Genomic DNA, 22,188 nt, shown 5'->3' with positions numbered 1-22,188 from the left:
CATTGTTTCAGAAACCTGTTCAACCAGGCACAGCAAGGGGACAAAAATAAATGTTTGTGTACTTGTGTGTTTACACCAAGAATGAAGAACTTGTTGCCCTCCATGTTGTGGTATTCTCTTTTTTCCCCCATATCATTTTTATTAAATCTCCAAAAATATTCCAAAATACTTATCATCATGTAATTAAAACAACAACAACGACATGCAGTTTCTTCTTGACTTCCCACCCCTCCTTTCCTGATGTTTTTTTACTCCTTCTTGTTAGCTGTTTTACAACACGTAAGTTTTAATTTTCTAAACCCCACCATTGTTAATTCTTTCAATAATCCACTGCTTATATTTCAAATCCTGCCAGTGACTTCATATATGGGTGATAATTTGATAGATAATCCATCAGTGGACTCCACTCCTCCTTAAGCACTCAGTCATTACGTCTTCTTAATTTGGCATTTAATTTCACCATTTCAGCGTAGTCTGTCAGTTTCATAGGCCATTTCTCCTTAGTTGGTCGTCATCCTTCTTTCCCCTTCTGTGCATATTAAGTTGTGGGATTCTCAAATCCCATTAGCCCTAGCCAGCATGGCCAGTTGTCCGGGACGATAGTGAATGGTAGCTCAACAACATCTAGAGAGTCACAGGTTGCCCAGCTTGGTGTATACTGTTGGAGAGGATCCTGCTCTCAAACTAGTTGCAATGGTCTGAAAAACTACTGCCAGTCTTTGGCCTTCAAATCAGGTTTGCCGGGGGACTGTATTTGGTTTTCCAGCATCTGAGAAACTTACTGAGGTACCAGATAAGAACTAAGTCTTTCCTGCTACTATTGTATCTCCAAACTCAGCTCAAAGTGCCATGTTCTCCACGCCTCCTCAATTTAATAACGTCATTTCCACCTGGTTCAAATAGAACCTGTCAGCTGTGGGGCTTTCTGTACGAAAGGTAAGATGCTCACTGCATTTTTAAAGGGACACAATGGAGTTGGAAACTTGTTCAATATTTTGAAATATTGGAAGTTCCTTGTGGAGCTTAAGTGTTAACAAAGGATGACTTGTTCAGTTAAGGCAGTGGTTTTCAAGCAGTGTGCCATGGCACCCTGGGGTGCCTTGAATGATGGTCAGGGGTGCCGCGGGCAACACTGTCGTCTGTCCCTCTTTCCTTTCCTCCATCCTCTGATGTCCTCTTGCATCTCTGCCTCCCAAAAGCTTCAACAGTTGTTTGTTGCAGCAGCCCTGGCTACAATGTGCTCCCCAGGTGAATGGTGCCTCTGGGGCTGGCCAGGGGGTGCTGGTTGCCAGGAGCTGAGGTGGCCTTGAAGTAAGCAGGCGAGGGAGCTCAGCCAGCCAGTCCACCAGCCCTTGTTGTTTTGGAATGAACAGACAAGTGGGAGCCCAGGCAGGTACTGCGCTGGCCTTTCCTGTGCTTGCTGTGTGCAAGGCCTGCTTGGGAGTTGAGTGTCCGGTGCTGAAAGGGAGCCTCTCTGCCATGCAGGCCCAGCAGCACCTGCTGCTGCCATTGCTGCCTCCCAAGGTAAGGTGCTGGCCTCACATTTACCTTTGGCCAGTCTCCATTGGGCCACTAAGGCTGGGGGCATCCTCTTCCCAGTGTGGGAAGCCAGTGTGGTGTAGTGGTTAAGAGCAGTGGACTCGTAATCTGGTGAACCGGGTTCGATTCCCCGCTCCTCCACATGCAGCTGCTGGGTGACCTTGGGCTAGTCACACTTCTCTGAAGTCTCTCAGCCTCACTCACCTCACAGAGTGTTTGTTGTGGGGGAGGAAGGGAAAGGAGAATGTTAGCCACTTTGAGACTCCTTAAGGGTAGTGATAAAGCGGGATATCATATCCAAACTCTTCTTCCCAGGCACCTCTCTTTGGGGCAGATGGGGGGGCAGCTCAGAGACCCGGGGGGGGCAACAACTGCTGCCTGGATGACTCTTAAGCAGAGGGGAGAGGAGACAAGGCTCCACAAGGGAGGCTGCCAGCTCTGCAGGCAAGGGGTGACGTAACAGCTCCTGAGCACCAAGAGGTGCTGCAGAAAGAATGTACTTTGTCAAGGGAGCCGTGGACTCATAAAGGTTGAAAACCTGAGTTAAGGGCTTGTTGGTATCCCTGTTTGCACTTGCTTTGGCTGTTAAATAATGGTGTGTTGAGCAGAGCCATCAACATGCCTGGTCCCTTATTGTGGCCACTTTATGCAAAGGATCTGTTAGGCCACTCTTTAATTTTTGCATTGTAAACTACTTCAACTGCAACAGAGCAGAGTCTCTCGTGCTGGGCCTGCCACTCAAACCAAATAACAAACAAGCTGGAGATGACAAAGTTGCCTGGCCCTTACCCAGTAACGGTGCTCGTCTCCCAACATCCAAGGCACAGATATTGGACCATAAATCAGTATGATGCTTCAGCAGCTGTCTTGGTTCCTTCAGTCATTCCAGATCTTTCTTTTTTTATGTGTTTATACAGCTAGCATTCATGAAAAAAGGCTTCTCAGCAGAGAGCTTCCATCAATTGGCCTCATTCCCATCAAACCACAAAATGGCGTGTTGCAACATGTCTTGAACCGCATGAACAACTGTGGTCTCCAAAGAGTTAGTGCCAGTTGCTCCAGGCTTTTTCATTACGTGACTGGCAGACTAAATTCTACAACCCTCTTTACATACGTTAGCAGATAGCTTCTCTCTTTCTGTGGCACTCTATTCTCCTGTGTGTGTGATTGGTTGGTTGAAAACAAAAGTTAAAATTAGGGTGACCAGATGCAAAGAAGGGCAGGGCTCCTGTGCTTTAACAATTAGGTAGAACAGGGAATTTCAGCAGGTTCAACCTGTTAGGCAACAACTGCACTGGCTCAGATTCCATCTCCTACGTGACAGCCTTCTCCTTTCCATATGGATGCCCTAGTGCAACAGTGACAGACCTGGAAAAATATCCCCCAATGCTAACTTCTGGTCCTGGTACTGCAGGTGAGAGCAGAACCATCATATCATCTTGCCTCCCTTTCCCACCTCAGAGAGTCACTCCAGGAGGATACCATAGCTGATGGTGTCAAAAGCTGCTGAAATAGTACTTTGTCAGGGTGACCAAGCCATTTAGGTGTCAAAAGCCCATTGAAATGGATCTATGTAATTAGTCTCAACACACCTAAAGTTGAGCAGTTGTCACCCTTTCCATCACCTTACCCCCAAAGGGGACATTAGCTATTGAGCAGTCATTTTTTAATACCTCAGGGTCCAGGGATGGCCCCTTGCAAGAGGGCACTAGCACACTAGCACCTCTGCCATTGGCATCTCCTTCCACAAAGAGGTGTTTACCACTCCCCCCACCAACTCCCCCCAGTCGCTGCCCAGCTAGCTCTCATAAGTCATATGGGCATGGCTCCAGAGTAATGTGGGATGAACAGATGATGATGATGATGATGATGATGATGATGATTCCCTGTCTGGGTTGCCCCAGCCACTCTGGATGGCTTCCAAATGATATAAAAACATAATAAAACATCAAACATTAAAACCTTCCCAATACAGGGCTGCCTTCAGATGTCATCTAAAAGTTGTATAGTTCTTTATCTCCTTGACATCTGATCGGAGGGCCACAACCAAGAAGGCCCTCTGCCTGGTTCCTGTCACTTCACTTCTCACCGTGAGGCAACTGCCAGAAGGCCCTCAGCTCTGGACTTCAGTGTCTGGGCAGAATGATGTGAGTGGAGACGCTCTTTCAGGTATACTGGGCCGAGGCAATTTAAGGCTTCAAAGGTCAGCACCAACACTTTGAATTGTGCTCGGAAACGTACTGGGTGACTTGTCAATATACTTGAGTTGCAACAACTGAAGCCAATCTCATATAATTGTAACAGGCGTGGCCCTGGACATTTCTGCTCATCCTTCAGCCTCAATAGCATCGAGTTTGGAGTGAATACGAGTAACTTTCTTCTCAAAGTGCCTTGCAAATTCATCACAGTTGGCCCCAGAGGGTTCTGTTGACCCTGAAGAAGGACTGGCATCAGCCAGCCTCTTCACAACCCTAAAAAACTCAGTGAGTTGGCTACTTAAAGATGCTGTGGTTGGCAGAGAAGTGAGCTCTCTTTGCTGTCAGCACTGGTAGCGGGGCTCAGTCACTCTGGCAGCTGCCCCAGGGTGCCAGGTGCGCGCAAAGGCCGTGGCACTGTGCTGCCCTAGAAGCCAAAGCCTGAAATTCTATCACTGTGCTCTTGGGCAGTTGTTAGTTTGCACAGGCTCCGCAGTTCAAGTGCAATGTTGCAGTGCAAGACCATTGGCTAGTAGTTGTCCTTTTTTATCCTTTCTTTGTTTGTACCAGGCTGTGCTTAGCACTATGTGGAATGTTACACTTTGATACTTCCATTGCTCTATTTATTTTAGGAGAATTAACACCCCCTTTCCTCCTCCACTTGCTAAAGAAGTGCTAATCTGATGTGATCTCCATCACATCTGAAGTCAGGAAAGCATATGATAAAAATAGTAAAAAATCTCAGCAGCAAAGTAGTTATTCCATATCAGAACACTGAAAGCCTCGGTCTATAAAGCAGTTTATAAATATAATTCAGAGGGTGTGTTGATACGTGGCAGACTGGTTATATGTCATGATGCTTAAGTGTACTGAATGTGTTTTTCTAGAGGACTGGTGCAGCTTGTCAGATTATATACATACATACAATACAAGTTGAAGGCCACTACAGTCCATAAATAGAGAGTTCACAATATGCATCAAAGAGTTCACGCATATGCATCAGTGAATATACAGGAAGATTGGCTTCAAAACTCCCCCTACAAGGAACCATCTCCACTACAATTATGGGGAATATAAGATCCAAAACACTCCACTGGTTTTTTTGTATGCTGAGCATTATTATTATTTTAGCTGCTATAGCTAATTTTGTAACTCTCCTTTAAAAGATGTAAAAGGAGCCACACATGCAAACTTGTACAGTTATATAAAACCCAAGGACAATGCTCACCAATCTCTGTGTGTGTCAGTAGAAATTTAAAAATTGCAGCTTGAATTTGCTCAAGGAAGAGGAAAAGAAACCCATTAGGGGAGAGGGGCTGGCTTGTAAAGGTAAAAAAATAGCTAAAGGACCCCTGGACAGTTAAGTCCAGTCAAAGACAACTATGGGGTTGTGGTGCTCATCTCACTTTTCAGGCCAAGGGAGCCGGGGTTTGCCCGCAGACAGCTTTCTGGATCATGGCCAGCATGACTAAACCTCTTCTGGCACAACGGAACACCATGATGGAAACCAAAGGGCACACAAATGCTGTTTACTTTCCTGTTGCAGTGGTGGTACCTATTTATCTACTTGCACTGGTATGCTTTCGAACTGCTAGGTTGGCAGAAGCTGGGGCAAAGCAACGGGAGCTCACCCCATCATGTGGATTCGAACTGCCGACCTGATCGGCAAGCCCGAGAGGCTGAGTGGTTTAGACCCCAGTGCCACCTGCGTCCCTGGCTTGTAGAGACATATTTGCACTATAGAGGTGCTGTACTGATGATGGCTCTGTGTGCATAGAATCATAGATGCATAGAATCACAGAACTGGAGAGTTGGAAGGTACCCTGAGGATCATCTAGTCCAACCCCCTGCAATGCAGGAATATGCAGCTGCATGTTTGCTTTCTATCCGCTCAACCTATACATTTTTGGATTAGCAGCTTTATTACAAAATGACTTGTCTCCAATGATGCTGAACGAGGGGCAGAAAGTGTGAAGGACCACAGGATTTGCTCAGATGACTCCACTGATGCACACATCTGTAAATGGAGTGGATCAGTGCTCAGCAGCCCCGTCCCGCCATGTCACACACCTGGCCCCCAAGAAGAGTTTAGATTTGATATCCCGCTTTATCACTACCCTAAGGAGTCTCAAAGCGGCTAACGTTCTCCTTTCCCATCCTCCCCCACAACAAACACTCTGTGAGGTGAGTGGGGCTGAGAGACTTCAAAGAAGTGTGACTAGCCCAAGGTCACCCAGCAGCTGCATGTGGAGGAGCGGGGAAGCGAACCCAGTTCACCAGATTACGAGTCTACCGCTCTTAACCACTACGCCACACTGGCTCTCCAGTCCAGATATGCAGCATGAAGTTTGAAACTGGAGTCTACATGCGTAAAGCCTGTATGCACATAGGCTCTTCATTCAATTAGAAATCCTGCTTTCTCTAAATGATAGTATGCCTGGGTATTTCAGCTTTGCTGTTGCTTTATTTTAGCATGTACTGCGACCAAATATACCTTTCCCGGAATTGCAGAACAAGAAGAATTTGCTTACGTGAGGCTCCTGGAAACCAAAGAAAAAGAGAAGTAGCTGAAAGTGTTTCAAGTTCTTTCTTCAGGGAATAGATCTTTGCTGGAAAAGGGGGTAACAGACACTGGCTGGCAAATGATCAGCAGCACAAGTTGTTCTTGCTCTGAGAAGCAGCAATCAGTGCCCAACATACCACTGGAGGTGTCTGTTCAGATAAATTTTCTTTTTCCTTGATTGGAGGAAGGAGCCTTTGAGGCCATAAAAAATGTGACCAGCCCAATGAAAATGGTACCCTGAATAGGCTGTTCTTAACCTTTTAACCTTGCTTAGAGAAAAAGAGGGCTATAAATAAGAGATGTGTTTTGCAGTTGTGGCATGACACTTTCAAAGCAGTGGGAAAGAACAGCCAACAGAAGGCTGGGAAATGGATGTGGGCTTGCAACTTGCAAATCTCATACGTTAGAAGTTTAAGGGATTGCTCCATTGGATAACTAATTGCAGGTAAGAGACTTTCCTATACAGAGGTGAGTCTGTGCAGTTTCATGACATGCACTGGTATTGCCGATGCATTTCCTGGTAGATAATGCATGAGATCACAATTTCCACCTGATACTGTAAACACCTGAGGCTCCATTTGGTTACTCTAGTTATACAAGCTCTCAATATGCTTTTTATGCTGTTCTCTCTGAGCAAGGTGTTAAGACAAGGATGGGACTGCATGTTGAATCAGCTCACTGTGGAAAACAGGTCTGCTTTAGAAATTAGACTAGAGGAGCTCAGGGTAATCATCCTTGTTGTGGAAGTATGTCCGCGTAAGCCATGTGTTACACACCATGGGCAGTGCGAGATTCCAAGAATTGCAGGTGCACTTACCAGGATCTGTGTTCCATTTTGGGATAATGAGGCACGGCAGATAATGTGGTGTCTTTATGATATATGGTTTTTTTTACACATATACACAACCTGCGGGACACAGGTGGCGCTGTGAGTTAAACCACAGAGCCTAGGACTTGCCGATCAGAAGGTTGGCGGTTCAAATCCCCGTGACGGGGTGAGCTCCTGTTGCTCGGTCCCTGCTCCTGCCAATCTAGCAGTTCGAAAGCATGTCAAAGTGCAAGTAGATAAATAGGTACCACTCCGGCGGGAAGGTAAACAGCGTTTCCGTGCACTGCTCTGGTTCGCCAGAAGTGGCTTAGTCATGCTCGCCACATGACCTGGAAGCTGTACGCCGGCTCCCTCGGCAAATAAAGCGAGATGAGCGCCGCAACCCCAGAGTCGTCCGCGACTGGACCTAATGGTCAGGGGTCCCTTTACCTATACACAACCTGCACCTAGGTGGAAGGATTGCAGAGCATTCACATCATATGAGGGTCTGGCTTCCTGCTTAAGGGCAAAACTAGATTCAAACTACAACAAAAAGCCATTTCCTTTGTCCCTTAGTTCCAGCCTGTTATCCTCAGCTCACACAGAGTTCTCCCCTCCTTCTCCTTCTCACTGCTAACTGACTCCAAGTACACCCCACCCCCAGCCTGCGTCATTCAAAGCTGAAACCGTAAACCTGGCCTTTGCCTCTGCCCATTAGCACCCAGCAAAGAAGGGGTCCCACTCCCCCTTGCCCAGTAATCTTGCCCTCTGATGGCTTCCTTGATGGGCCACCACCAACCTTTATCCCCTGCTAAACCACTGAGCCTAGGGCTAGGTTGGCGGTTCGAATCCCTGCGACGGGGTGAGCTCCTGTTGCTTGGTCCCTGCTCCTGCCAACCTAGCAGTTTGATAGCACATCAAAGTGCAAGTAAATAGGTACCGCTCTGGTGGGAAGGTAAATGGCATTTCCGTGCGCTGCTCGGGTTTGCCAGAAGCGGCTTAGTCATGCTGGTCACATGACCCGGAAGCTGTACTCTGGCTCCCTCGGCCAGTAAGGCGAGATGAGCGCCGCAACCCCAGAGTCGTCCGTGACTGGACCTAACGCTCAGGGGTCCCTTTACCTTTAATGGCCCATCCTGCTGGCTCTGTGCTCTGGCTTGGCTACTTAGCATCACTAAATCCAGGGATTTTCTGTGTTTGGCAAAGTTCAATCAACCTTGATTTATTCTAACCCAGCCAGATGGGTGGGGTATAAATAATATTTTTTATTAAATTATTTCTTTTTTTATTTGAATATTTATTTATTACAGCCAGGAATTAAATTCCTGGGATCTGGAACCCAGGAATTTTGGGGAATCTGGCCCCCCACCAAACCCCTAACACGGGCACTCCTAAATGATCTTCTGTACATAATTGTGTTGGCCTTCTTTATTTTCTCTGAGAATCCCCATTTGTAAAAATGGATTGTAACAACAATCTCCCTGTCTAAAATACTTCTTGGGGGACAGGGAATGATCAAGAGCATTGTGGCTGATTAAATGCAGACATTCCTGAATAAGAATGACGATCTGGTTCATGGGTAGGCAAACTAAGGCCCGGATCCGGCCCAATTGCCTTCTAAATCCACCCTGCAGACAGTCCAGAAATCAGCATGTTTTTACATGAGTAGAATGTGTGCTTTTATTTAAAATGCACCTCTGGGTTATTTGTGGGGCATAGGAATTTGTTCATTCCCCCCCTAATATAGTCCGGCCCCCCCACAAGGTCTGAGGGACAGTGGACTGGTCCCCTGCTGAAAAACTTTGCTGACCATTGATCTGGATCCATGACTGTCTGGGTTCAGGCCTGGGTTTGAGACCAAATCATAGCTGTCAACCTTCCCTTTTTTGCGGGAAATTCCTTTATTCCCAGCGCCATTTCCTGCTGCTATCTTGGATTGTTAGATATCCCGTAGGCTGTTCCAGGGACAGATGAGGCTGCTGATCCCTTATTTTCAAATCTGAAAGTTGACAACTATGGACCAAATCAGCCTTGGTCATCCTGATAGACAGGGGGAATCCAAACCTGCTCTTTCTCCTTGATGTCTCAATGGCTTTTGATATCATTGACCATGGTATCCCTCTGGACTGACTCTGAGTATAAGTGGAACTGTGTTTCGATGACTCTGTTTCTGCCTGCAGGGTTGTGTCCAGAAAGTAGCATTGGAATTTTGGAAGACTGTGTGTGAGCAGACTTTTGTCAACCACACCTGGAAAGAAAAGCAAATGTTCTCCTCCACCTTGTGCTGCATCAAAACTGCAAAATGACATGAATTAATGAGACCATTTCAACTTTTCACAATTCCTCCACAAGGATATTAATATCCCTGCCCTATTTGTACTTCCATAGAAATAGCTATTAAATAGGCATTTTTTAAATTCGTGCAATATTGAAATATCCAAAGGATAATCATCCTTCTGCCAGAAAACCAGCGCTTGTGTCTTGGGAGAGATATATTCTGTTTATCTATTAGGTAACTACAGTGTAAAACAACAGCATTTCGCTCAGTTATTCTACACCCTTCACCGCTGTCATTGCCCAGTTTCTTCTGATTACTGGAACAGCTTAACATTAAAGAGCCAAATGTTGCCACATGCTATGAGCAATTGGAAATGTTTTTGGCCCTTCCCAAGGGTGTACAAGAGGACTCAATTACTTGAGTCATCATTGCTTGCAAACCTCTCTTGCTAGCATTTCAGGCTCCATACCACTTGCTATGTTAACCTGTTGCATTACGTGCAGCGAGTGTTTTGTAAATATCTGAGCAATCACCTCCATCGTCAGCAAAGGTATGACCGGAGCAGAGATGAGTAGATAGTAAAGTTTGCTTGGCAAAAACACAAAGCAAATGTCACCACTCAGTCATCGACTTTCTTCATATTTACTGAGCAGGCCATGAAATCGGTCCCAAATATTCCATGTTGGGACAGCAGATAGCCATGGTTCTTGTTCCTTTATGTATGACAAAGAGGACTCACGAGATTCTTCTTTGCTTAGGTTGTGTACATACAACACACCAGAGATCCTCAGCCTTGGATCCCTAGATGTTGTTGTACTATGACTCTCATCATCCTGATCGTTGGGCTAAGATGGCTGGGGCTGATAGGGGACCCAAGGTTGAGGAAGGCTGCCATACACTTACAGCATATTTAAAGCACATTGCCCCACCCCAAAGAATCCTGGGAACTGTTGGTTGTTTGTTAATTGGTTGAGGAATTGTAGCTCTGGAAGGGGTTAGACTACAGTTCCCAAGATTCTTTGGGGGGGATGTGCTGTAAATGTTTGGTGCGCACACAGCTCTAGTTTGGGTGATAGCATCCCCACCCCTGCTTGTGCAAACAGGTGGGGGGGGGGGCTAAGGGGAAAAAAACCCAAATAGGTAGAAATACAGAATGCTTCAGCAATGGAAAAGAATCTAGAGGTATGAGTCTGCCTGCCAGTGGATCTTCCTTCCAGTACTGTAATATAAAACTCTCTTGAGTGGGAGCTGCCAGTTCTGTTTGAAGAAATAAGAGTGTGTAGGAGCCAAAACGTTTATTTACCTCCACCCAGTGATACCTTGTCATCTGAACTTTGACCAATTTGGGTTAATGCCCAGTACTGATTGTGGTGTGCAAAACTGTCCTCTTTTAAGCCGGGGAAACAGTGAAGTTTTTCAAGTGTCTCTCTATTTGTGCTAGTGAATAGCTGTATATTATCTGAACGTATTTCTTTGTTCGGTTATGTGTATTTTCTATACCCCCACTCGATCTTAATTTAGCATTTACCCAAGCTGAATGTATTTTAATTCCTTTAATCTTTCCTCATAAATTAGCACAACTAGCTCCTTAATCAAGTTAATTGCTCTTCCAGGATTTCCCTCCAATTAGTCTTTCTCTTGTAGATACTAAGGTCCACAAAATGTATTCTGTATTCTAGCTAGAGTTTATAACTATACACAGAGGAGTGTATCCTGAGAATGCTGATGCTTTGAGACAGGGTGTAGCTCCTGCACCACCTGTTACCTGATAATCCTCAACACCTATAGCCTAACCAGGAGAAGAAGGTGGCTGCATCTTGCTTTATACCTCAGGGCCAAATGACATGTTACGAGCAAATGCCTTGGCCTTTGGCCTGATAGTGGAAAAGCCAATTCTGGAGAGGGGTCTCAGGACTAGACAGGTGGCACCAGTGGTGGCGTAGTGTGGGGGGTGCAGGGGGGGCCGGCCGCACTGGGCGCAACATCTGGGGGGGGCACGCTCACCACCTCCGGAGTCGTCGAAGAGCCTCGGGCGCAGGCTGTAGCAGAGCCCCATGTCTCGCGGAACCGACGAGCTGTGCGCGCGTCCAGCAGGCAGCGGCTCTCAGCGCTTGCTGCGGTCCCCGCGCGTCAGGGCCGCGGAGGGCACGCCAGGCAGCCCCTCCTCACAGCCTCCCGCCGCCACCGCTGCTGCTGCAGCTGCTGGGCCTTGTTGCATTTTCCTCGCCTCTCTGCCCTCCTCCTCCTCCAGGCAAGCGGTGTCGTTTGGGCGCCAGCGCCAACTCGCCTCAGATCACCTGACACGGACCCCCCGCCGCCGCCGTGGCTACCTTACCGTAAATACCCCAGCCCAGGCAGCAGCAAGAAGAAGCTGGCAGCGGCGGCAGGTTAGGGGTTAGGGGGCGCAAATTACTTGCCTTGCCCCGGGTTAGGGGGCGCAAATTACTTGCCTTGCCCCGGGTTAGGGGGCGCAAATTACTTGCCTTGCCCCGGGTGCTGACAACCCACGCTACGCCGCTGGGTGGCACACAGGGATTGGGAATTTAACCTCTTCCCTACACAGTTTCCTGCTCTCATTCAGAAAATCCAAATTTAGCAGCGATGGAGGGAGAGTGTGGGCTGCCACTTGGATGAGGGTGTTGTGTGGATGCCACAAAAATAAGCAGAGACCCAAGTAGCTTCAGATTCACATTAAATTCCACTGTAGATGAGCCCTGGGTGAGAGAACCTGGCAATTCAGTTGAAAGGCTAAAGCAGCTGCAACTGCACACATAAGGAAGTGAACAGAATAACTTTGCCTGCTGTGGGGAGAAGTTGTCATTAGAAAGGGCATAGAGCAGACTGCTCTTTGTAAAGTATTTTTAACCATGGGGAATTGTGGTGTACTGCCACACCTGTGGCTTAAACAGCCATAGTATACATTGGGCTCTTCCTAACCTCCTTTTGTGTTGCATTTCTAGGCACAGGTCCATGCTTAAAAACTCCATGTCTGAGATTTACTTATTATATTATATTATATTATATTATATTATATTATATTATATTATATTATATTATATTACTATATTATGCTATATTATATTAATTGCATTGCCCTGGTGCTTTCCCTGTGAAAATCTGCTCTTTACTGCTGAATCAGAGCAAATGACAATCCTTTGGAAACTCGAATTGCCATTTGCTCTGATTCAGTGTTAAAGAGCACTGTTTCCTGGGGACAGTGGCGAGGTGAGAAAGAGCACTCACAGAACTTTAAAGGGTGGATCTGTGCCTAAAAGTGAGAGGCAAAAGGTGTGTGTGGATAAGCCCTTAGTTTGGTGGTTGTGGTATTCACTTGACCTCCAGTTGGTTGTGTTGCTGACACTTACTAGGAGGTCCTGGGGTAGTTGTGAGTCAGTGACAAAACTCAGTGCAGTGCAGATGAACTGCTGGGAACACTGCATTAGCTCTGCTGGTTCATTTATACCTCTCTGACCTTGCCCCTCCCCTTCTACCTCCCAGTAAACAGCAGTGATACGACCAACCAGAGGTCAGGTGAGCACCACCCCAACATGTGCTATAGAATATACTTAAGAGGAAACATAACACAAAGAAAGGCACAAAGCAAGTACCACCTCTTTTACATCTTGGCCTGTTGTGGTATTGATAGGTGCCCCATTAGCTCTGGTGCAAGCTTAAGCAACAATTCTGAAGCAGCTTGCTTGATGCTGATTCAGGAATCTCTGCAAGTCTATTCAAGGGTGTGGTGTTGTTTTGCATGAGAGGCCCAGCAAAATGATATGTGACTTACAATGCTTTTTTATTTGTCTGCACTGCAGCCTGTTTGTACACTGTTAGACTCCCAAGGGGAACTGCCTTAACAGCCATTTGCTGAAAGGCGGAGTAAAAAAGAAAATTTGTATCTGACCATGTACAGTGCAGTTGTAGGCTTAGGCCCTTTACTTTGCCAGAGAATTGCTTACCCGCGTCCCCAGGACCGAGAAGAGAATAAAAAAATTCCAGGAAAGTTTCTTCTTTGGAGAAAAGAGTTTTATTGCAAATCTGTGCACAGAGACAGTCAGCAGAATATAGTTTCTGAAATCTGACTGTGTTGTTACCATGTTCAGCAAGCATTTTTATACCTGAAAGCATTCACCCTCCTCCCATACCTCCCCCCCAATATTTGCTGGCTAAGGCTGCTAGCTAAGCACTTCCTCTGCTGGTTAAGCATTTTCTCTGCTCAGTAAGCACCCCCTCCCACCTTCTTGTACACGTGTCTTTCTTTTGCTAGCTAAGCATTCCTTCGTATCTCTTCTTATCTTGCATTACTTAAAGCAGAAGTAAAGCAGGAAACATCTTGCTAGTGGTTTTTAGTTGACAGCAGTTTTTGGCTAGGCAGGAAACGACCTTCTGACCTGTAGCTAGCATCAGCAGTTTCAGATAGCTGGTTAGACAGGAAACGGTCTCCTGACCTGTCTGATTTAGGCTTTGCAAATAACTGCATTTTTTGAGTTTGAGCCATCCTAGCAGAGTGCCGGAATTTACTATGTGTAGATAATATTAATGATTAACCGTTCCCCTCTCCCTTCACTCCCTCCTCTTCTTCTGAACAACCTAATACTTAGGTTCGTTCTGGGGTATGGGCCTATACTCCCTCATCACAGCGATGACTGTGGGTCCCAGCTTCCGTGACAGGAGTCTGTGCATCATTTGCTGCAAGCATTGCAATAAGCAGGGGATACAGAGGCAAAGAAGCAAAAGGATTAATAGCGGTCCTGCTAATAATACTATAACATTCCTGAGCCAACTGCCATCAGGCAGCCAGGAATACAACCAACCCCATGCATCACTCCCTGTGGCTTTCAGCGGGTTTTCAGCTATCATTGTTTCCATGTGGTTGATGGTGGCTGAAATACTGACATTATTATCTGGGATGAACATACAACAATGAGAATGAACCAGGGCACAAACCCCCCCCTTTGAGGCCAACATCACATCCAAAGCATAGCGATTCTGTAGGACAACCTCCCTCATAGCAGTTACCTCTCGATTGAGCTCCTTCAATGCTTTTATGGTATCATTGAATAATCCTTCTGTCCAATTGGCCAGCAGATGGAGATCTCTATAATTCATGGCTGCCCCTAAAGAAGGTAGCAGGGCTCGTGATATCTGGGTCCCAATATAGTGGTTAATAGGTGTATTTACTGCCCTGCGGTTACGCAACCTGAGAGATGTTGGTAGCTTTTCCACCTTATATAAAAGGGGGATCACCATTCCCAAGGTACAGACTCCAGTAAGGTCTCGGGGAACAGTTTTGAATGCTGCATCGCCACAAATCAACCACAGTTCCTTCGGAAGAAGGCGACTGGTGTTTCGGCGTTGCTCTGACCACTGGAAGGCTTGCGAAAACAGGAGGCTCATGTGCCATTGCTCCTCAGTGAAGTTTAACAGGGCTTTAACGGAAGAGTTGGATCTAGAGCTTTCGTGGAGGTGGTGCATGTCTGTCAGTAATTTGGAGCTAGTATCAGATTGATAACACCGGGAGGTATTACCATAAGGAAAGAAGGCGGTACAGGTCCTATTGAATACAAAATTTAGGACATAATGGCAATTGGGGTAAATCCCTCTTGGATTTGACCCTTCAGAAAAATTCAAACAAATAAAGGCTGGCTCGGACAGGGCTATTTTTACAGGTGGCCATTGAGCTTCCTCGGGGTTCAACGTATTTTCTATGGTAAAGATGGTATCAATGGGAATTCCGTGTAGCATCAAACCTGGCCGTTGCGCATAAGGTGGTATGTGCATACACAGCCAACAATCGGAGAGTTGTAACATAGTAGCGAACTTAAACATATCTTTGATATAAACATTGTCTTCCCACATCTTATGGTAATCCTCTCCCCTGGATGTCTTGTTTAACAAACCTGTTCCCCCTTGGCCTTGCTTGCCAGTCCTTGCCTCTCCCCCTACAATAGCCAACATAAGATAGACTATGAGGATCATCATGGGGATAGAAGGATCTGGCCGTCGTCTCCCGCAGAGCCTGTGACGCTCATGCCAGCAAAAGAAAACACACATCCATATGACAAGAGCGGTTGAGATAACCCCTATCCACCAACCCCAATCCTTCCATGGTTCCTCCCACCAATATTCAGGGGGTGTGCTCATTGTTGAAGAGCCCACTGATATTTGTTCCTGACTACCTGTTGAGCCTCAAGGATGAGAGTCCACCGGAGAGCTGATGCTCCCACTATGTGGGTCAATTTTTCTACTAACCCTGTTGGGTGGATTGAACTCTCGTGCTGCCTCCCTACTGACCAGAGTATATGGAAGCTGAAATCCTGGGGTGGAAATTCTTACTGGTACTTGTTTAGCAATTTCAATGCCCACCCGGTTAAGGCTCCCACCCCTGCAATACTTGCATTAAGATAGGTTCCGTCCCATCTATCGCTTGCATTAAGAGTAGGACCTGGTCTATCAAATGAGGTTGGTACAGTGCTCTACCTCCCATATAACAGTTGACTACCCTCCCACAGCAGCAAGAGCGGTCCAGAACTCGATAGATTTCGACCGTCTCTGCAACTTCCCGTATGAGCACTATCCACGCGTGCTGGACAGTGGTGTGGGAGAGGAGCCACAACGGGGCAGTGGGGTGTTTTAATACGGCAATCTCATCAAATCCCAGTTTCCAATAGCCATAGAGCACACCATCTTTTACCACCGGCAAGACGAACCAGTCGTAGCAGAGGCCATCAGGCCAATAAGTGCAGTATGGCTCAGTGGGGTCAGGGCCGTGGGGCATAGAGCAGATAACACAGAGGGAGAGAAAAAAAAAAAAAAGAAAGAAAAAGTCCTTAGGAAAATATTAAATGTCCTGGTGGACTTCCTGGAGCAGTCCCGGCACGGGTTTTCACGTTGGGGACGCTGCTCACGGGCGCCCGAGTTGGTTAGGGAAACAAGGTCGGAGATACCTCCAAGCGTCGAACCCTATGGTGTGGAGATAAAATCCCTCAATCCCCGGGGGATGGTGGTACCCCCGATGGGTGGAGAACAATCTTGCCCCCCAAGGAGAGGATACCCACGGTGGATGGGCCACTACACACCCACACGAATAGGTAGCTGCCTGCAAACGACAAATACTCGGTGTTAAAATCCCCACTGCTTCCTCCTCACACCATATAATGCACACTAAGGTTCGTTCGGGGTTCTGGACATTATCAGGGGGCAAAGGCTGCAAGGCTGGAACGTTGGAGGTACTCCCGATGGGCACCCCTCCCATCCAATTCTTCAGCCGTGCGTAGAGATATCAGCTTCCGGAGTGATATCAGCAGGGCGGTCGTCTACCGGGCGCCTGGAAATGGTCAGCCGAAGGGAGTTCTCTGGATCTGGTGTTACCGTCCAGTCGGAAATGGCTTTCTTCACTCGAGTATGGTGGACCCACGGGGTGATGCCAGCAACCTTCACAGCAGTAGGTGTAGAGAGTAGCACGGTGTATGGTCCCCTCCAGCAGGGCTGTAGGGGGGCTCGCTGCCAGTCTTTCACCCACACTTCGTCACCTGGCTCGAACTGATGGAACGGTTCAGTTAACACACAAGGGGTGCGAGCCTGGGTCCACCTGTTGAGATAAGAGAAAACTTGGGAGAGTGACTGTACATAATTATTCAATTGCACATCTTGGCTAGCATATGGAGTTAACATTCTAACATATGGAACTGGTCTTCCAAACAGAATCTCAAAAGGAGACAGGTGGGTTCGCTTTGACGGGAGACTGCGGACCCTGAGTAACGCCAAGGGCAACATGGTCACCCAATTAGACCCGGTTTCCTGTGTCAGCTTGGACAGCTGATTCTTTAGAGTCCTGTTCATTCTCTCTACCTTTCCAGAACTCTGGGGTCTATAAGCAGTATGCAGCTTCCAGTTGATCTGGAGCGCTTTTGCCAGTCCCTGTAGGACGGCATGAACAAATGCTGGTCCATTGTCAGATCCTATGGACCTTGGCACTCCATAGCGAGGGATGATTTCCCTAAGCAGGCACTTGGTTACTTCAAATGCCTTTTCAGTCTTTGTGGGCCATGCTTCGACCCATCCGGTGTAGGTGCACACTGCCACCAGCAGGTAGCGGTGTAGTCCACAACGGGGTAATTCAGTAAAGTCCACGACAAGATCTTCCATAGGTGCCGTTCCACTGTGCTGAATCCCTGGGGGAGCCAGTGGTCCGGTTCTGGGATTATTCTTTTGACACAGCAAGCATTTCCTGGAGATCTGGGCTGCCAGTTGGTAGAGGTGGGCTATGTAGAAGCATTTTTCCAGCTGCTTGGTTGTAGCATCGGGTCCTATGTGGGTTGAATCATGGTACCTCTGAATTATTGGCCGCGAAAGGGACTCTGGAATCCATATCCTGTCATCAGGGGTAAGGTACCATCCTTCTTTGGTTATTGTCAGTTCCTGGGCGTCTGCAGTGTCCTTTTCCTGCTTGGTATAAGCTGGCTTGTCAGCGGTGCTTAAAATTTCTTCTGGGACCAGGGCTCCAATAACCGAGGTGGGGGCTAGGTCCCGAGCTGCTTCCTTGGCCACTCTGTCTGCCAATCGATTTCCTCTGGCCACTTCCCCTGGTCCAGTCTTGTGGCCATAGCAATGGATAACTGCCACTGCCTCGGGCTCCCATACAGCATCCAGAAGGTTCAATAAGGCTTGTGGGTGGGCCACCTGGCTTCCTCTGGAGGTAAGCAAACCTCTCTCTTTCCATAAGGCTCCATGGGCGTGTAAGGTCAGGAATGCATACTTAGAATCAGTATAGATGTTTATCTTCTGTCCCATTGCCAGGCTCAGGGCTCTGGTAAGCGCAGTTAGTTCTGCCAGCTGGGCCGATGTTCCAGGCGGGAGTGACTTTGCTTCGACCACCTGGTCGTCCAGGGCTACCACTGCATAGCCTGCTTTTCGCTGCCCAGCCTCGACAAAGCTGCTTCCATCCACAAACCATGAAAGCCAGTGGGGGTCTGCCTCATCTTTTAGGTCAGGTCTGCTGGAATATACTTCATCCATCACTTCAATGCAATCGTGCGTCTGCTTCTCACCTTCTCCCACCGGCAACAGGGTAGCTGGGTTGAGTGCGGTGGTGACCTGGAACTTCAGACGCGGGTGCAACAATAACATCTGACACTTTCTCATCTTCGCTTGGGAGAGGAAATAGGTACCCTTCATGTCAAGCAGTGCTGGGACCGCATGCGGAGTCACACAAACAGTGTCTTGGCCAAAAGTAAATTTGTCTGCTTTGTTCAGTAGGGTGGCTACTGCCACAACTGCTCTCATGCACGGCGGTAAGCCTTGTTCTGTAGGCGTCAGGCGCTCAGATAGGTATGCCACGGGCTGCTGCCAGCTTCCCAATTTTTGGCATAGCACTCCCTTTGCTGTTCCCTGGTCTTCATCCACAAACAGGGAGAAAGGCTTCTCAGGATTTGGGATACCCAGCGCTGGTGCTTGCTGCAATGCCCTTTTCAGATCCTTGAAGGCCTGCCGTTGCTCCTCTCCCCACACAAAGGGGTCCTTTTCAGTTCCTCTGGTTGACTCGTGCAGAGGCTTGGCAATTGTGCTGAAGTCAGGGATCCATATTCTACAGAATCCTGCCGAGCCCAAGAAGCCACGAAGTTCTCTGCGATTCTTTGGCTCTGGAATCTGGATAATGGCTTGCTTCCTTTCTTCTCTAAGGGTCCGTTGCTGATGGGATATATCAAATCCAAGGTATTTTACAATGGGTTGGCATATTTGGGCCTTTTTCTTAGATACTCGGTATCCTGCTTCAGCCAGATGATTTAACAAGTCCTTGGTGGCTTCCATACACGTGTCCTCGTCTGAACAGGCCAAAAGAAGGTCATCTGCGTACTGCAACAGAATCCTGTGTGGGCTGGTGGGGAAGCTAGACAGGTCCGAGGCCAATGCAACCCCAAAAAGGGTTGGAGAATTCTTGAAGCCTTGTGGAAGCCTCGTCCACGTATATTGCACCTTGGTGCCTGTTCCTGGATCCATCCATTGAAATGCAAACAGGGGCTGACTTTCCTCTGCCAGACGGCAGCAGAAGAATGCATCCTTCAAGTCCAGTACCGTGAAATAGCAGGCAGTAGGAGGTATTAGACTCAACAGCGTATAAGGATTGGGCACATTGGGGTGGAGGGTTTCCACGGCCTGGTTAACTAATCTAAGGTCTTGGACCGGACGGTACGAGTTATCTTCCTTCTTCACCGGCAAGAGTGGGGTGTTCCACTGAGATTGACACTGCCTCAGGATGCCATGGCGAAGTAACCGTTCCAAATGTACCCATACTCCTTCTGCAGCTCGCCGGGGGATAGGGTACTGGTTCACAGCCACAGGGTTGGCGAATGGTTTGGGCTTGACTATTATAGGTGGGATGTTCTTTGCCATTCCGGGCGGGTTGCCTTCTGCCCATACACCAGGGTTTACCTTTTGCAGGAGGTCTTCTGGAATAATCCCCTCCTCTTCTTTTACCATCATTAAGCGCCAGTGTTCCCTCAAGGGTACCTCTAAGGAGAACTCCCCTGCCGGCCCTGTGGTCATTGTCACTTGCCCTGTTGGTTGGAAGGAGATCTGGGCTTGCAATTTTGATAGCAGGTCTCGGCCCAATAATGGGATAGGGCACTCTGGTATATACAAAAACTTGTGTTGGACCACTTGGCCACCCAGGCGACAGACAACAGATTGCAGGAATGGGGCTCTTTGTGATTTGCCTGTAGCCCCTATTATGTTAATCGTTTGCTTGGTGGGCTTGGACACTGGTACTGGCAAAACAGAGTGGGCGGCTCCTGTGTCAACCATAAAGGGGATAGTTTGGTTCCCTGTTTGTATTTTGACCATGGGCTCACGGGAACCTAAAGCAGCTGGGCCCGGTCTGTCCTAGTATTCTTCCTCCTCTCTCAGGCTCATCATGCCGGGCTGCCTTTGGGCTGAGGGGTACCAGGGAGGTCCCTGTCCACGTCCTCTACCCCTGCTGGCATTTGTCGATGACCAAGGTCTCAGTCCCTGTCCAGGTCCCCTGGGGGTTGGGCCTGGGGCTCGTTCTCCTCGTCCTTTCCCTCCTAAGTGGGCCTGTGGGCATTCTCCTTTCCAGTGCCCTTCCTGCCGGCAGATGGCGCACTGATTCCTCCCCAGGCGGCCTTGCCCTCCTCCCCGGGCACTTCCTCTTTTCTGAGGGATGGGTGCGGTGGCCTGTAATGCCATCAACTTCTTTGCTTGATACTTCTCCTTTTTCTTTTGTTCCTCTTCTTCCCTCTGATTGTAAGTGGTTTGAGCCAGTTCTAACATCCACTCAAGGGTGTGGCCCATGAACCCCTCGTGTTTTTGAATCTTTCGGCGGACATCGGGCGCTGCCTGAGCTACAAAAGCAGCCTTTACAATAAGGGCGTTGGCAGCCTCATCTGGGTCTACAGGAGTATACTGACGGTAGGCTTCCTTCAGGCGTTCCAGGTAAGCCCCTGGGGCCTCTTCATTCCCCTGCACTACCTCTCTGACCTTCACAAAGTTGGTGGGTTTCCTGGCTGCCCTCCTCATACCATTTAACACGTTCTGGCGGTAGGTAGTGAGGGTGTTCTGGCCACCAGTAGTTTGATAATCCCAATTCGGTGTGTTTTCAGGGTACTCTGCTGCAATAGCTGGATCCTGCACTCCCTGCGCTCTCATGTGTGCTCGGGCTTCAGCATGGATGCGCCTAGTCTCTTCTGTGGTTAGCAGCGCATCCATTAAATACTGCACATCATCAAAGGTGGGATTATAAGTTTTAAAAATCCCTTCAAACAGCTTTATGATTTTCGCTGGGTTTTCCTCAAATGAAGGATTTTGATTTCTCCAATTACAGACATCTGCACTTGAAAAAGGTATATGCTGGACCGTGTAGGTCCGTTCTGCTGCTGCCCCATTAGCTCCTGGAGGTCCCGGTGGGTCATAAACCCTTCGGAGGGGCATTACTCCGGCTGCCTGATCCCTCCTGGTTTTCTCATACTGTCTATGAGACATAACTTTCTTCGCTGCCTGTCCCCACTTACGTTGCCATCTCTTTCTCTTGTCAGGGGTGCAGCATTCTGCTGCCTCAACTAACAAGGGACTCACATCTAATTTTTCCGCATAGGGGCTTACGTATGCCGTAATGCGTTCCTCCTGTTCCGTGGTCCACCTCATATTCTTCTCAGTCCATCTTATCAATTCCTCTATAAATTCCTCATCATCTTCTTCCTCCTTCTTTTCCTCTAACTCATCATTCATTAACAAGTTGCTGTCCCTTTTTTCTAGACTTGGTGCAGGGCTTGCTTGGGCCTGGGGACCGGCTCCTCCCGGTGCCTGGAGACCTGGGCCTGGGGGATTTGCCAGAGGGGCAGTTGGTGGAGCATAGGGTGGTGGCGGTTTGATGATTCCCCCCTCCTCATCTTCTGGGTCTGGTATCACCGGGGGCTTTTCTGCCTTCCCTGCCGGTCGAACTGTACAGATTGTATTTCGTGGGGCGTCGCCTTGGCAGGCTTTCAACCACGGTGGATTCTTTTCTACATTGGTTTTCCAAGTAGAAATATAAGGGATCTGGTCTGGGTGGACGTTCAAGATATTTTGATATAGTGGGCTGATTAGTTGCAAATCAAAGCTCCCCTCCGAGGGCCAGTTAGTTTGTTGGGGCCAATCAACTTCACACAATGTCCTCATCCTCTGTCTTCTCAATTTGAACCCCCAATCATCATGCTTTGTGGCCGCTTTCCAGTTCTTTAAAAAACATTCCAGAGGACTACATTGGCTTGCCCCAGACCCCATTTTTTTTTCTTTTTTCTTTTTCAGATAC

At 48.0% G+C, this 22,188-nt stretch overlaps 1 protein-coding gene across 1 annotated transcript; it reads right to left on the bottom strand.

Moving 5' to 3' along the window:
• Nucleotides 1–16,187: 16,187 nt before the first annotated feature.
• On the bottom strand, nucleotides 16,188–21,995 carry LOC128423158 (uncharacterized). Its single transcript, XM_053407988.1, is given in 1 exon segment — nucleotides 16,188–21,995. A coding segment is annotated over 1 exon segment (4,980 nt). The 5' UTR covers nucleotides 21,627–21,995; the 3' UTR covers nucleotides 16,188–16,646.
• Nucleotides 21,996–22,188: the final 193 nt, after the last annotated feature.

Source organism: Podarcis raffonei, chromosome 11 (assembly GCF_027172205.1).
Source record: "Podarcis raffonei isolate rPodRaf1 chromosome 11, rPodRaf1.pri, whole genome shotgun sequence".
NCBI classification, from domain to species: Eukaryota; Metazoa; Chordata; class Lepidosauria; order Squamata; family Lacertidae; genus Podarcis; species Podarcis raffonei.
The sequence above is the reverse complement of the archived record's forward strand: the minus strand, read 5'-3'. Positions and strand labels throughout refer to the sequence as shown.